Source organism: Pyrus communis, chromosome 13 (genome assembly GCF_041283825.1).
Source record: "Pyrus communis isolate YQ-2024b chromosome 13, ASM4128382v1, whole genome shotgun sequence".
Taxonomy (NCBI): domain Eukaryota; kingdom Viridiplantae; phylum Streptophyta; class Magnoliopsida; order Rosales; family Rosaceae; genus Pyrus; species Pyrus communis.
In genome coordinates, this window is record NC_142577.1 from 23,624,163 (window position 1) to 23,639,239 (window position 15,077).

General features: G+C 38.4%; 3 protein-coding genes and 1 pseudogene across 3 annotated transcripts; all 4 read left to right on the top strand.

The window, feature by feature from the left end:
- The first annotated feature begins 1,248 nt into the window (after positions 1-1,248).
- On the top strand, positions 1,249-2,614 carry LOC137736247 (uncharacterized). Its single transcript, XM_088683462.1, has 2 exons — positions 1,249-1,472; positions 2,251-2,614. The coding sequence occupies exons 1-2, from the start codon at positions 1,249-1,251 to the stop codon at positions 2,612-2,614; spliced, it is 588 nt and encodes a 195-aa protein (XP_088539588.1).
- Positions 2,615-3,442: 828 nt separating this feature from the next.
- On the top strand, positions 3,443-4,675 carry LOC137736248 (F-box/kelch-repeat protein At3g23880-like). Its single transcript, XM_068475554.2, has one exon. The coding sequence runs from the start codon at positions 3,443-3,445 to the stop codon at positions 4,673-4,675; it is 1,233 nt and encodes a 410-aa protein (XP_068331655.2).
- Positions 4,676-6,885: 2,210 nt separating this feature from the next.
- On the top strand, positions 6,886-9,154 carry LOC137736249 (F-box/kelch-repeat protein At3g23880-like; annotated as a pseudogene).
- Positions 9,155-10,876: 1,722 nt separating this feature from the next.
- Positions 10,877-13,817, top strand: LOC137736860 (pentatricopeptide repeat-containing protein At5g13270, chloroplastic). Its single transcript, XM_068476161.2, has one exon. It carries the CDS (start codon positions 11,003-11,005, stop codon positions 13,295-13,297), a length of 2,295 nt encoding a protein of 764 aa, XP_068332262.2. The 5' UTR covers positions 10,877-11,002; the 3' UTR covers positions 13,298-13,817.
- The last annotated feature ends 1,260 nt before the right edge of the window (positions 13,818-15,077 follow it).

Here is a 15,077-nt window from a genome sequence, read left to right on the forward strand (position 1 = left end):
ACATAGATTTGGATGGATTTTAAAATCTTTTAATTGACTACACCTAGATTTGAATGAATTCTAAAATCCTTTAAAATATTTTAATTGACTATACTAGGATTTTTAAAGTCTTTTAAATCCTCTAAAATCCGAGTTTGACTACACTTACTTGATTGGTTTGAAGAACATGGAATGCATGTGACAAAAATAGTCCACGATCTGAGATAAGAAAGAAGAGGAAGATAATATGTTGATAATTAAGGAATTATGTTTGTAATTATCTCATCACACACACACACACATACACATATATATACATATATTATGTGTTATTATCTCACCGTATATATTTAGTAGGATACCAAATCGGCATTGGAGTTTGGGTTTAGAGGGTATTTTCCTGGGTTTAGCTAGAGTTTAGGGGGGATAAATTCCATCCAAAAAATAGCGAAAATAGAGTCACCACCCAGCCCTATTCCTTGTTATTCACGAAAGCCCTATAACTTTACCCGCCCTAACCTATAATAACTGCCAACTCCTCCCTTATCAACAACTCTCTTTCACCGCCGCATCCCTTGTAAACAATGGATCGTAACGTAGACTTGAGAACTCCAAGTAAAAAAGCAATATCAGTTGACCACTTTCCTGACGAAATCGTAGCAGTGTTGGAACTTTACAATTATCAAGAACCCTAAATTACAATAGACATACATTTATCTGAAGAAAAACTTGGCTATGAATTCAACCGAAATGCATTTGTTAGAAAGAAAGAAATAACTACTCTCACCTTTGGGTAGGTATGCCTTGACGTTATGGACATTGACACAATGATCAAGCACCATCACATTGAGGGACAAGTTCAGAACTCAAGAAACAACGCTGGGCAGCTTCATTAGGTAGACTTGGATGGGCATGCCTGCAGATAAAGCCATGGAACCGTGAATAAGGAAATATCTTCTACTCAATGGGGACCTTATGTTCTCACTAGAATAGGGCTAGTTTCTGTATAGAACCATTTCCTCTTGAGCAGGGACCATTCCATATATAGATGCTGATCCAAACTGCCTTCCACCTATTATGGACAGCAATTGGTAACTGACAGCACTACTCAATCCTTATAGACGTGGGGCTTTCCATCACTTCAACATGTTTGCCATATGGTCCTACTTTAAAGGAAGTTAACCTAATAATGTGACAATTCCTTATCATGATAATGTGACAATTCCATCACTTCAACTGATTATAATTATAATGTGACAATTCCTTATCATGATTTGTAGAGTCCAAATAAGATTCCAACAAGCAGATATCTTGATGAGGCTGCCCGTCAAATCTATAGTCAAATTTACAAGAGTGTGCAAGTCGTGGAACTCTCTGATCAAAAGTCGCACCTTCGTTGACGCCTATCTCAGACGCTTATTAACACAATCCAAACACGACAACAACAAGGATGGTCGACGCCAGCTCCTTCTACTAAAGAAGAATGGACCGCAGTATGTTAATAGTTTTTACTCGTGAAATGGGAATATCTTTAGCCTGTTGAGAATGAATCTCACATTGATGAGAAAACGGACCTTGCATGTGGTTATAAGTAGTTGAGCTCCGCCCTTATTGCCAATTGGTTTTATAGTGGAACCTCAACTCTCTTCATGGTATCAGAGCTAAACTCCTCAAAGCACGCTGGATGAAACTTCCTTTTGACTTCGTCTTACATAGCCATGCATCTGGTTACACCGAGCTTATCAAACCACCAATTCTGGATAAAATAAAACGTTATTTTAGTTATTTGTCAATGGTCGGAACTCGTAATGGGCTTATATGCGTTGCTGACAACCAAGACTTTCAGGACAAAAGCAGCCTTTCAGGACGAAGATGCCCCCACAATAATTTGGTACCCTTCAGTCAGAAAGTATGTGATTTTGCCTAGTCCTAATATTAAGAACAATTTTGAGGGTGCACAAACCTTTTTTTTTGGCTATGATTCTCTGACCAATGACTACGAGGTCTTGAGAGTTGTTACTGTGAGGAATTCTTTGTTAGGGGTCGAGGTTTACTCCTTGGCCAAGAGACGTTGGACATGTCTTAGTGCTGCTGCAACTTCTGTTTTTCCTGCTTATTTGTGCGTGTCGTTCTTGATTAATTTTTTTATTGATGCTATGCATTGGATTCTACCCCGTGACAGAGATCCCGAACAACATCTCATGGTGTCGTTTGATTTCAGCACTGAATTATTCCACGAGATCGAGATGCCTGAAGATTTTGGAAAAACAGGTTGCCCATGTTGCGTTTTAAGATATGGAGAGAGTCTGTTGCCTTGTTTCAGATTGACAACAGAGAATATTTTGTCTTTAGGCTTTATTTATGGGTCATGAAAGAATATGGCGCGGTGAAATCGTGGACTAAACTAGATAACAATAGTGTACTCTTCAAAAGATACTGTCCTATCCCTCTTGGTTTCAATAGCTGTGATGAACTGGTGATGACAAGATTGTTGAATGAAGATTGGGGGGCCATAGTGGTGGATTTCAAGAGTGAAAAAGAAATGGCTGCAACTGCTCTGGATGGCTACCCATCAATGAATCCTTTCGTAGAGAGTCTCATCTTACTTAGCCAGTCCAATGTTGTTTCCTACTAATCAATTGGCTAACAGCATGGAGCCCTACTTTCTAAAGTATCAGCAGGCAAAGAACAATAAAGGTCGATCCCAAGCCAATAAATCTCCTCCCTTTATGAGAGTCGGGGGAACGTATATCGTATGCAGCTTTACCCTCGCTTTGCAAAGAGACTGTTTGCACGGCTCAAACTTTCGATCACGAAGGTGCAACCTTTATGTTGTGCAAAAACTCGCCCTCATGCAAAGAACAATGGGTTACAAAGTTTTCCTTTCTCCTTTTATTTTCTAATTTTTATGATTTTCTTCCCAACTTACATCTGGCATGCTCGAATACTTTTTCCCATTCCTTAGCTATCCGATTCCTTACATCTTCACTATGCGCTCTCAATTCATTTTGTTGGTTTACTAAAAAAAATGTGTAATGTTGAATATTTGTTATTTGCATATCCATGCCAGTTTTTTGACACGCCTGTGAGAAAAATAGTCCATCAAATTCCTTCTAAAAGAAGAGGAAATAATATGTAGATAATTAAGGGATTATGTTTGTAATTATCTCATTTATATATTTATGTGTTGGTGTTATCTCGAATTGATATAGGAGAAAATTTATCCCTTCTAATTGATCTCTACAAAAATTCAGAGTTTAGGGTTTAGGAGAGAGAATTCCTGAGTTTTGCTAGAGTTTAAGAGCGATAAATTCCTTCTAAAAAATAACGACAATAGTCACCACCACAGCCCAATTCCTTGTTATTCACGAAAGCCCTGTAACTTTACCTGCCCTATCCTATAAATTGCCAAAATTTTCTCCATTAATCACCAACTCTTTCACCGCGGCATCTCTTGTAAACAATGGATCGGAACGTAGACTTGGGAAGTCGAAGTAAAAAAGCAACGTCAGTTGATCACTTTCCTGAAGAAATCTTAGCCGAAATCTTGCCGAGGCTGCCTGTCAAATCTGTAATCAAATTTACAAGAGTGTGCACGTCTTGGAACTCTCTGATCAAAAGTTGCACCTTCGCTGACAATTATCTCAGCCGCTCCTTATTAATCCAATCCGACCACTACACCAAAAACGACGGTAGTCAGCTCTTTCTACTAAAGCAGATAGGGGGTAAGTATTACTCTTCGACGTTGTTCTATTATAAAGATAACCCTAACCCTGGATTTGGTGGTGCTAAGTTCACCGAGCTTCTCAAACCACCAACTTTGGATGACATAAATTGTCGGTATGAGGTTTTGCGAATGGTTGGAACTTGTAACGGGCTCATATTGGTTTCTTCTTGCGGGTACGCTCATGCCACCGATCCCACCCCCATAATTTGGAACCCTTCAGCTAGAAAGTATGTGATTTTGCCTAGGCCTTCTATTAACATCTCTTCCACCAGGGCGGAGAATTTGCCTGAACAGAATTACTTCTTTGGCTATGATTGTCGGACCAATGACTATAAGGTCTTGAGAATTGTGAGCATCTCTAGACACGTTAAGATTGAGGTTTACTCCTTGGCCAAGGGCTATTGGAAAAGCCCTAGGTCTAGTTTTCCTGCTTATTTTATGGCTGTGCATGTTTTCGAAAATGTGTTTGTGAATGGTGCTCTGCATTGGATTCTACCCCGTGACAGAAACCTTGATGAATATCTAATTGTGTCCTTTGATTTGGGCACTGAATTATTTCACAAGATCACGATGCCTGAAGCTTTAAGAAAAAAAGGTTCCAACTGCTATGTTTTAAGACGTGGGGAGTCCCTTGCCTTGATTGAGATTGAGTCTACATTCCTCGACAACGAAAGACATTTTGTCCATCAGCTTCATTTGTGGGTCATGAAAGAATACGGTGACGTGAAATCGTGGATAAAATTAGATAGTGTAGTCTTGCAAGGGACTGATCGTCCTAGGCCTCTATGTTTCAAAAGCCGTGATGAGCTGGTGATCACAATGTTTGATTGCAATAGGCAGCAAACCGCGGTAGTGGTGGATATGGCTAAAGAAACTGCAACTCGTCAAGAACGTTGCTACTCGTCATCAATGGATCCTTTTGTAGAGAGCCTTGTCTTACTTAACCATCCCAATGCACTTTCCTACTAGTTACTGGGATATATAGCCTAATGCATATCTATTTGGAAAACTTATTGCTTCTTATTAGACAATTGCAGAAACAGTTTCTGGAGTTTAGTAAGATAGAATAACAATATCTAACAAAAAGTTTCGTGATTAATTTCCATGTTTTCTTCTTCCAACTTAAATGAGATATGCTCGTATTGAATTTCACATATACATAATTGTTTTCGTAGTGCAGTAATGCATTATCCAAGATTTGCAATGTATTACGTTGAATCGTCTGTTGTTTGCATATCACCTATCTTTTAGAATTAAATGCCAAATGTGTTAAACTGAATGAAACAAAGCTTGCTTAACTTCTAAATGCGCCACTAATAATTTCGAAGGGATCCTAGCGAGCAGCTTCTGTGCACTTGTCATGCTCAAGTCCTTAGATTCATCAAATATGTTCTTCATTCACATGAGCTCCAAAGTCTGCTCTCAATTATTGAAGGCGAGCCCCAACCTATTTTCGTCCGCTTTATTACTTGACACGCCCCAACCTCGATATCCCCACATACCAGGGTAGGCACGTGCTGGCCGACACCTGAGGATGACGAAGCCATTTTAAAACATGGATATAACTAAAATATATGCAATTAGAACAATTATACCAAAGCAGAAACGTATTTAGAGCATACAACTAACTAAGAGTAATATGGAAAAATTACTATAAAAAGATACGAACAAGGGAATGATACCTACACTAAGAAGACTCGAGGATACCTATGCCATTGTGTCCTGACGCCAGGATCATGTGTCTCGATCCTAATTCCTAAGGAGGCGCAAAAAATGCATGATTTTACTATTAGAAATTCATACATGAAAAACATGATTTTATGGATAAGTTTTATGAAACGTTTATGAGTAACTTGGTTTCACACTTTATGAAATATCATGCTTTGTCGACTTTACGTTCTTTGTGGTATATATGATTGATGATTATATACATAGTTATGAATGTGGTTTTACGATATGACGTCTTAGCTATTGAGCTCCGTTTGATATATATATATATATATATTAGAAATATTATGTTCATGTTTTTATGTGCTTATTAAGTGGTTACTCATACGATTTGCCTATGGGCGAATGTCCTGCCTACGGGCGAATGATACTACCTACAGGCGAATTATATCTATATATGGCTTCGGTCGGGTGATGTAGGGGCCTACGGACGAATGATATCTATTTATGGCTTCGGTCGGGTGATGTAGGGGCCTTCGGGCGAATGAAGATTTACACACACACACACACATACACACACCTTTGTGCTACTACTATTAAGCACACTATATATAATATATGTTTTATGAAGTTTTATGGCATGCTAGGGTTTTCGGAAAAACCTATTACATATTATACTATTGAGTTTTCATAAACTTTGGGGTTAGTACGTTGATGAATAACTGTTTTAGTATTACTTATATATTAACTTGGTCCACTCATGTTTTGTTTTGCGCCCCCTCAGGACTTAGAATCAAGGCGTACAATCCCGGCATCAAGGCATTCCCACATCGGCATCCTCGAGTCCTCTCGGTGTAGGACACATCCCTTGTTCATTCAATTTAATATTATTTCTTTTTAGTGTCTTAGATTAATTGTATGCTAAACACGTTCCACAATTGCATATTCATTATAATTAAATTTACAAGTTTTATTTATGTCGGTTAATTGTTTTTAGTTATCATGCATCTTAATATGGCTTCGTCATCTTCAGATGTCGCCTAGCACGTGCCTACCCTGGTGTTTAGAGAATATCAGGGTTGGGCGTGTCACCACCCCCCCCCCCCTCCCCCTTCCCTTTTCTCAATTCCAATTCTCCACAGTGTCGGCAAGAGATTGAATGAGAGTAGGCAATAGATTCAAATTTAACGATTAATTTCATAATATAATATTGATTGGTTGGTTAATATGATACCGGGTATTAGAGATTTGCTCAGGATTTAGCATTTAGGAGGGATAATTTCTGGTTTTAGCTTAAGTTTAGGAGGGATAAATTCCTTCCCAAAAATAGCGAAAATGGAGTCACCCACCCAGCTCTTTTCCTTGTTATTCACGAAAGCCCCATAACTTCACCTGCCCTAACCTATAAATTGCCAAAATTTTCCCCCTTAATCACCAACTCCTTTTCACGGCGGAATCTCTTGTAAACAATGGATCGGAACGTAGACTTGAAAAGTCCAAGTAAAAAAGCAATGTCAGTCGACTGCTTTCCTGAAGAAATCGTAGCAGATATCTTGATCAGGCTGCCCTTCAAATTTTTATAATCAAAGTTAGAAGAGTGTGCAAGTCATGGAACTCTCTGATCAAAAGTTGCACCTTCATTGACACTTATCTCAGCCGCGCACCTTATTAATACAATCTGAACACGAAAACAACAACGATGGTCGGCGCCAACTCCTCTTACTGAAGAAGAATGGAGGGCACTATGTTAATAGTTTTCACTCGTACTATGGGAATATCTTTAGCTCTTCATCTGGTTACACCGTGCTCATCAAACCACCAACTCCAGCTGTAATTAAACGTTGTTTTAGTTATTTGTCAATGGTCGGAACTTGTAACGGGCTTATATGCCTTGCTGACAACGAAGACCTTCGGGACGAAGATGCCCGCACAATAATTTGGAACCCTTCAGTCAGAAAGTATGTGATTTTGCCTAGCCCTAATATTAAGAAGAGCAACTTTAAGGGTACACATACCTATTTCTTTGGTTATGATTCTCTGACCAATGACTACAAGGTCTTGAGAATTGTTACCGTAAGGAAATCTTTGTTGGGGGTTAAGGTTTACTCCTTGGCCAAGGGATGTTGGACAAGTCTAAGTGCTGCTGCAACTGCTGTTTTTCCTACTTATTTGTGCTCGTGGCTCTTGAGTAATTCGAAAGACGCATTTTTTAATGATGCTATGCATTGGATTCTACCCCGTGACAAAGATTCCAAAGAACGTCTCATTGTGTCGTTTGATTTCGGCACTGAATTATTCCATGAGATTGCGATGCCTGAAGATTTTGGAAAAACAGGTCGCCCATCTTATGTTTTAAGATATGGAGATTCTCTTGCCTTGGTTCAGATGTTTCAGATTGATGACGGAGGAGAATATTTTGTCTATAGGCTTCATTTGTGGGTCATGAAAAAATTTGGTAACAATAGTGTACTCTTCGAAGGATATCGTCCTAGCGTTCGTGGTTTCAATAACTGTGATGAACTGGTGATGACAAAATTGTTGGATGGCCATAGGCGGGCCATAGTGGTGGATTTCAAGACCGGAAATAAAGATGCTGCAACTGCTCTAGATGGCTACTCATCAATGAATCCTTTTGTAGAGTCTTATCTTACTTGGCCAGCGCAACGTTGTTTCCTACTAATCAATTGGCTAGCTCCATGGAGCTGTACTTTCTAAAGTACCAGCAGGCAAAGAACAATATGTTGCAAATTTTTCCTTCCCAACTTACATGTGGAATGCTTGAATACTTTTTTTCCATTCCTAAGCTATTTGATTCCTTACCTCTCCGTTATACATAGAATTGAGATTATTTTCTTTATTTCGTGCCCTGAATGTGTTTTGTTGGTTTACTAAAAAAATGTGTGATGATAAATCATCTGTTGTTTGCATATCCACGTCAGTTTATGGACATTTTTGTTTAGATTTAGTGCAAAACGTGTTACGCTGAATGAAATGAACATATCATGCACAAAAGTGTTGCGTCTTTACTGAGAATAAATTCCGGTTGATAGATAATATCATGGTTGCAAGTGAAAATAAAAAGGAGCAAATTAAAGAAACACAACTTTTCATGGTAATAGGCTTTGTTTGAATTGGCTCACCTAAGAGGAAAATAATAAATACCAATTGATCGATCATATCATCTTCTTTCACCCCAATCCAATCATTTGCATCTCGAAACTTGAATAGGCTCACCTACTAGGCTTCGGTTGGTCTTGATCGAAGTAGCACATCGAGTAATCCCTGAGGCAGTGGAACGTTGTCCCCTACTATTAGGAATGCTTAGTCTCGCCACTGCACATAAAGCCATTTTATTGAAGATAGTTGTAACTTGTAACGCAAGAATTCCAAGCTCGTGGTCGTACAAGGAAAACACGTGTGTGATTTAGGCTATACAGTGCCATCTTTAAACAATATTTCTCCTTCTCCTTATACCAGGGAACGAGTTGTTCCACATACACTTCTTCTTCAAGTAGTCTTTGAGTCTTCACTATAAGATGCACTTTTGACCACGATCAAGAAAGTTTCTAAATTGTCATAATTTCTCTCTTCGCCTTCCAACAGAAAAAGGCTTGGAAAATTGATCAAGTAAAAACTAAAAAGGCAAAGTCAATCGACTACCTTGCTGAAGAAATCATAGCAGAAATCTTGCTGAGGTTGCCCGTCAAATCTTTACTCAAATGTAGAAGAGTGTGCAAGTCGTACGTGGAGCACTCTGATCAAAAGTTGTCCCTTCATTGATACTCATCTGGTCCGCTTCTTATTAATTGAATCCGACCACCACAACAGAAACGATGGTCGTCAGCTCTTTCTACTACAGGAGAGTGAAGAAGGTGAATATATATATCACACGTCGTATTATGCTGAGTAATGTGCCGAGCTTCTGAAGCCACCAATTTTGGATGAAGTAATCCCCTTGGGGATTTGAAAATGGTCGAAACTTGTAACGGGCGTACATGCCTTGGTCCTGAGGACGGCAGGTACATGAATGGCACGGCCACAGGCGCTGCCCCGTTAAACCCTTCAATTAGAAAGTATGTGGATTTGCCTTTGCCGCCTAAAATAGAGGAAGGGAATGGAAAAACTTATTTCGTTGGCTGACTGTCGGACGAATGACTAAGGTCCTGAGAATCGTCACCAAACCTACAAATGTGAGGAATTTGAGATTTTCTCCTTGGCTAAGGGCTACTGGAAAAGTCTTAAAGCTGTTTTCCTGCTTATTGGCGCTATGAGCTAACCGGAGATGCCGTTGTTTTATAAAGCTCAATTCTTCGATTTCTGATGCATTTGAAACCCCGCAGCTGACGGCCTTCTCCCCAGCCTAAATGCATACATTATACACAAATCACAGCCATTCAATCTCATCATTCTTAACCATTTAAATCAGACAATTAAAGAAACTAATTAGACAATTATGAAAAGTGCATTACAAGTAAGAGGTTATTAGTGGTCTTCCCCATGGAGCACAAGTGCACAACGACAGGAGTTTCATCGGGAAAACAGACAACGAGCTGAGCAACCTCTTTCATTCTCTCCGCCGATGCCAGTTACGATCCTCCTAACTTCATCACGCACGTAAACGGCACCACATCGGAGCCGCGGCTCTCTGTCGCATTCTCTTCCCCTTCTTCTCCACGCATAGCTTCGATTCTTTTCTTCTCGCTCTTCGCTCTCGGCCTACTGCTTCTGCATGCATTTTCGACAGCAGCGTAGAACGATCGCGACGGCGCAGCCGCGGAGGACGGCAGCGGCAATGCGAGAGTCTTGGACTTCGCGAGTGGCAGGGGATTCTACCCCGCGGAAATGCAAGGAAGCCTCCATTTCTGCTTGCAAGTTGTTGGACGAATTATCAAACTTTTACACAATCTTTGCAGGTGGGAAATAACTCGGAATTTTAACAAAAGTTAAAATTTATAAATTGACATGCACTAATTTTTTTTTATTTTAATTCATAAACATAGAAATTTAGAATTTTTACTTGGACAAAATTTGAAAGTTGAGGCCTCCAATTCCCAAGTTTAAATTCATCGTAAATATGTATCATTTCTAAACTTTTATGGTGAGAGTTTAAAAATAACAAATTTCGTATTAAAATTTCATTGTTCTTTTAGATTAACCAAACAAGAAAATTTACAAATTTTAAGAAATAAAATTTTGTCATTTTAAAATTTCTTAATAATCTTAAATTTCTTTGTCCCAACATAATATAAGAATTTCGATTTTGCTGGATTTTCATTCGTTTTCCAGAATTTTCTCCTCAACCAAACAAAAAGCAGGAGTGATAGAAAAACTAATGAAAAGACTTACAAACTTTGAGTTTTAATGATAAAGACAAAATAATGGATAAAGAAATAATACCAGCATTAACTTTTTAATGTAAAAATATAAATTTTTGTTAAAATAAACAGTATTTGAGCTTTTCATTAAACTTCTTATTTTATTTCGGAAATGGTTTTCTGCCGACTTTTTTATAGAAATTAAAATTTTTCTGGCATTTTTCAACGGTTTTTTTTTTCTTCTTTTCCTGCGAAATCCCATGCGCGTAAACTGTAAAGTAAAGATTTTTGGGAATCAAAAGCTTAAATTCGAATGTCGTCTTCCTTCACTGTCCAATGTTCTCTGCTGCATTCCCGCGCTTTACACCATCCCGATCAGACTCCGTTCGCAAAAGCTTCCAACTTTGCTCAAATTCCATCGTGGGTGTCTCTTAAATCCACATGTCCGTCGATGGAAACCCGCCAAACAGAACTGGGCCAGGTCGAAAATGTGCACTTGGTTTCTCTCTCCAAGCAAGGGAAGCTCAGAGAAGCGCGCCAATTTCTCGAGCAGATGAACGAAGCCGGTGTATCCGTGAGTCCTCAATCGTATAAATGTTTATTTGAAATGTGTGGATTAAAGGGTTCGTTGTTAGATGGAAAATCTGTGCACAGATGGTTAAGGAGGACAGTGAAGAACCCACCTGAGTTTCTTGAGAACGACGCTCTGCAGATGTACTGCGAATGCGGAAGTTTATCCGATGCACAGAAGGTGTTTGATGAGATGCTTGAGAGGAATTTGGTTTCTTGGGTTATAATTATATCGGCATATGCGCAGAAGGGTATTCTGAAAAGAGCTATTTCGATGTTTTCAAAAATGCTGGAGACTGGGATTAGACCGAATGCATCAATTTTTACAAGCGTTTTAAGTTCCTTGACGGAGGATTCGCTTTTGGAGCTTGGGAAACAGATACATTCTTATGTGATAAGAAGTGAAATGAGTAGTAATGTTTCGGTTGAAACGGCGATTGCAAACATGTATGTGAAGTGTGGGTGGTTAGAGGGTGCTAGGCTTGTTTTCGATAGGATGGAAGAAAGGAATGCTGTGGTTTGGACTGGATTGATGGTAGGCTATACTGAAGATGAGAAACCGGGGGAGATTTTGGAATTGTTTTCTGAGATGGTTAGGAAAAGTGTAGAGGTGGATGATTTTGTGTTTTCGATAGTTCTCAAGGCATGTGCTGGTTTGCAGGACTTGAATATGGGAAGGCAAATTCATGGCTACAGTGTTAAACTTGGGTTGGATTCTGATGTTTCTGTAGGAACTCCTCTAGTGGACTTCTATGTAAAATGTGCAAAATTTGAGTCTGCTTGCAGAGCATTCGAAAGGATACATGAACCAAATGATGTTTCATGGAGTGCTATAATCTCTGGCTATTGCCAGAGTGGGAAATTTGAGGAGTGTGTCAAGATTTTTCAATCTTTAATTACTAAAGATGTTACCTTAAATTCGTTTGTATATACAAGCATTTTTCAAGCCTGTTCTGCAATCGCAGATATAAATTTGGGGACTCAAGTTCATGCTGATGCAATAAAAAGAGGGCTCATTGCATTCTTGCATGGAGCAAGTGCATTGATTACAATGTACTCAAAATGTGGCAGATTGGACTGTGCCTATCGAGCATTTGAATCAATAGATAAACCTGATACTGTGGCCTGGACTGCAATAATATGTGGTTATGCTTATCACGGCAATGCCTCCGAAGCTCTTACGCTTTTCAATAGAATGCAGGATTCCGGCGTTGAGCCAAACTCAGTTACATTTATAGCAGTTTTAACTGCTTGCAGCCATTCAGGTTTGGTGACTGACGGAAAACAGTTTTTGGAATCAATGAGTAGTGTGTATCATGTAGAACCAAACATTGATCATTACGATTGTATGATTGACATATACTCCCGTGCTGGGCAACTACAAGAGGCACTTGATCTGATAAAGAGCATGCCGTTTGAACCCGATGCAATGAGCTGGAAAAGTTTATTGGGTGGATGCTGGATACATCGAAATCTTGAGCTCGGAAAGTTAGCAGCTGAGAACCTCCTCCAATTGGACCCGGAGGACACTGCTAGTTACATTATCATGTTTAATTTGTATGCATCATCCGGGAAGTGGGAAGAAGCTGCAGTTTATAGAAGAATGATGGCTGAAAGGAACTTGAGGAAAGAAATCGGATGCAGCTGGATAACCGTCAAAGGTGAAAAGCATCGGTTTATAGTGGGTGATCAACACCATCCTCAGATAGAACAGATATACACGAAACTGAAGGAGCTGAGCATTTCTTTCAGGGATGCTGAAGATTCGCTTCTTACCGAGGACGATGTATTGAGCGGTTTTCCTGAAAGGAAAGAACAGCTTCTTGACCACAGTGAGAGACTTGCTATAGCATTTGGGCTTATTTCCATACCAGGTGATGCTCCTATTGTGGTTTTTAAGAACATCAGGGCGTGCAAAGATTGCCATGAGTTTGCAAAACATGTTTCTGTGGTAACGGGGCGTGCAATTGTTGTGAGAGATTCCAACAGATTCCATCACTTCAAGTTTGGGGAGTGTTCTTGCAGAGATTATTGGTAACCTAAGCAAATTTCAAATGTAGATTTGGGCATGACACATTTTGGATGGATGGTTTGAAAGAGCAACCTCATGGTTACTAGTTGATATCCAAGAGAAACGTAACTACATCCGGAATGTCACTGTAACGACATATCAAGTTAAAGAACATGATCAAGTGAGAAAGTTAAACGGCAGCATCATCGTATAGGTAAGTCATTCCCCCGGTTTCGGGCAGGTCACATATCTTGTCATACATTCGTGCGTCTAATGGGGTGCATTCATTTAAAATTTGATACAAAAGCAATATGATTCATGATGTGATTTGTGATGGTAGTTTTGTTTTGATCTTAGATTTTAATTTAAACTTTTGGATGTATAGACTTAGATACGTGTTGGTGATGCACGTTTTTAAGTTGTTTTTGTGGGTTGTTCCTGCTTTAGTTTTGCCCTATCAAATTGATACTTTTGCACTTCTATTGAAATTCATGTTGAACACGTCATTGATGTATGATAGAAATTTTAATAAACATCATTATGTTCACGATTTGATCTACAATATTATGCTGATATTATATGTTGTATTCAATACAATATGAAATGAACGATTGCAATTTAAAAAAAAAAACAGATGCACAAGTTAATACACATATCATATAATGTGAAATGAACGAATACGATTTAAAAAAAAAAAACAGACTCAGCCGTCGTATGTGATACTTTTGCATGTTAGTGCACACATGAAGCACGTGTCTCTTGAAGATTGCTGCATCAAGACGGAAGCACTAGCCAGGAACACTGATATAGGTAGTTAGTGCGACTCCGAACTCACCCGCTTTTCTTTCCTTTGTGTGTGTGTGTGTTCAGTTCGTTGACACGTCTTTGAATGAGAATCTCAACATTTTTCTGGCTTTTTAGTGGTTCAAAATCATCGTTATTATTAATGTTATTTACATGTCTCTTTTTCTCTTTTACACATTTTTTTTAATTTATTATATTGAAGAATATTAAAATACAAAAATTAACAAGGCGTAAAAGCTATTCTTTTCTACTTATTCTCCTATTTTTTGTAAGTTTAAAAAATCTATAAGAATTCAACAGAAGTTTTTGTTTGCATGATATCCATTATTCGTTGAAATAATATAAGAAAAAAAGCCTTTACCTGACGGTAAAAGCCGTCTCGAAAGCCATTTGTTGACGGAAAGTCATTTTTGACGTTTTTTCTGTCAAAGTAAAGGATAGTTGATAAGGATTGATAAATGTGCTTATTTTTATTGGTGATACATTATTTATTTTACAAATTTTGTTTCCTCAATATTATCCTTTGTTAAAATTGTTAAAATGTCTAAGCATTTTACCATTGACATGTTATTGGCTACTCTTATCAAGATTATAGAAAACAGTTTGTTCTTTTATGTTTAGAGGAGTTTAACCTGCCAAAGTATTAAAACATTTTCAAGAGAAATTTTAAATTTTTGTTAGACTACAAAGTAAACAGTGTCGAAAAAATTATTTTAGCTATTTTAACATACTTGAATATTTTATTATTAACAATTTAAACTCAACATGCTCATTTTCTAGGGAAAGGATTCTCACCCGATCTTTTCCTAGGGATCCCGTGATCTCATCTATTCATCGTATATCGTGCGGTCAAAAATTATTTCAAAATTTAAAATTTAAAATTAAATATGAATAGTACTTAACGAAAATTAACCACATGATATACGATGAACGGGTGAGATCACGGGATTTCTAGGAAAAGGATCTGTAGAGGATCCTTTTCCCATTTTCTAAACCAACCTCC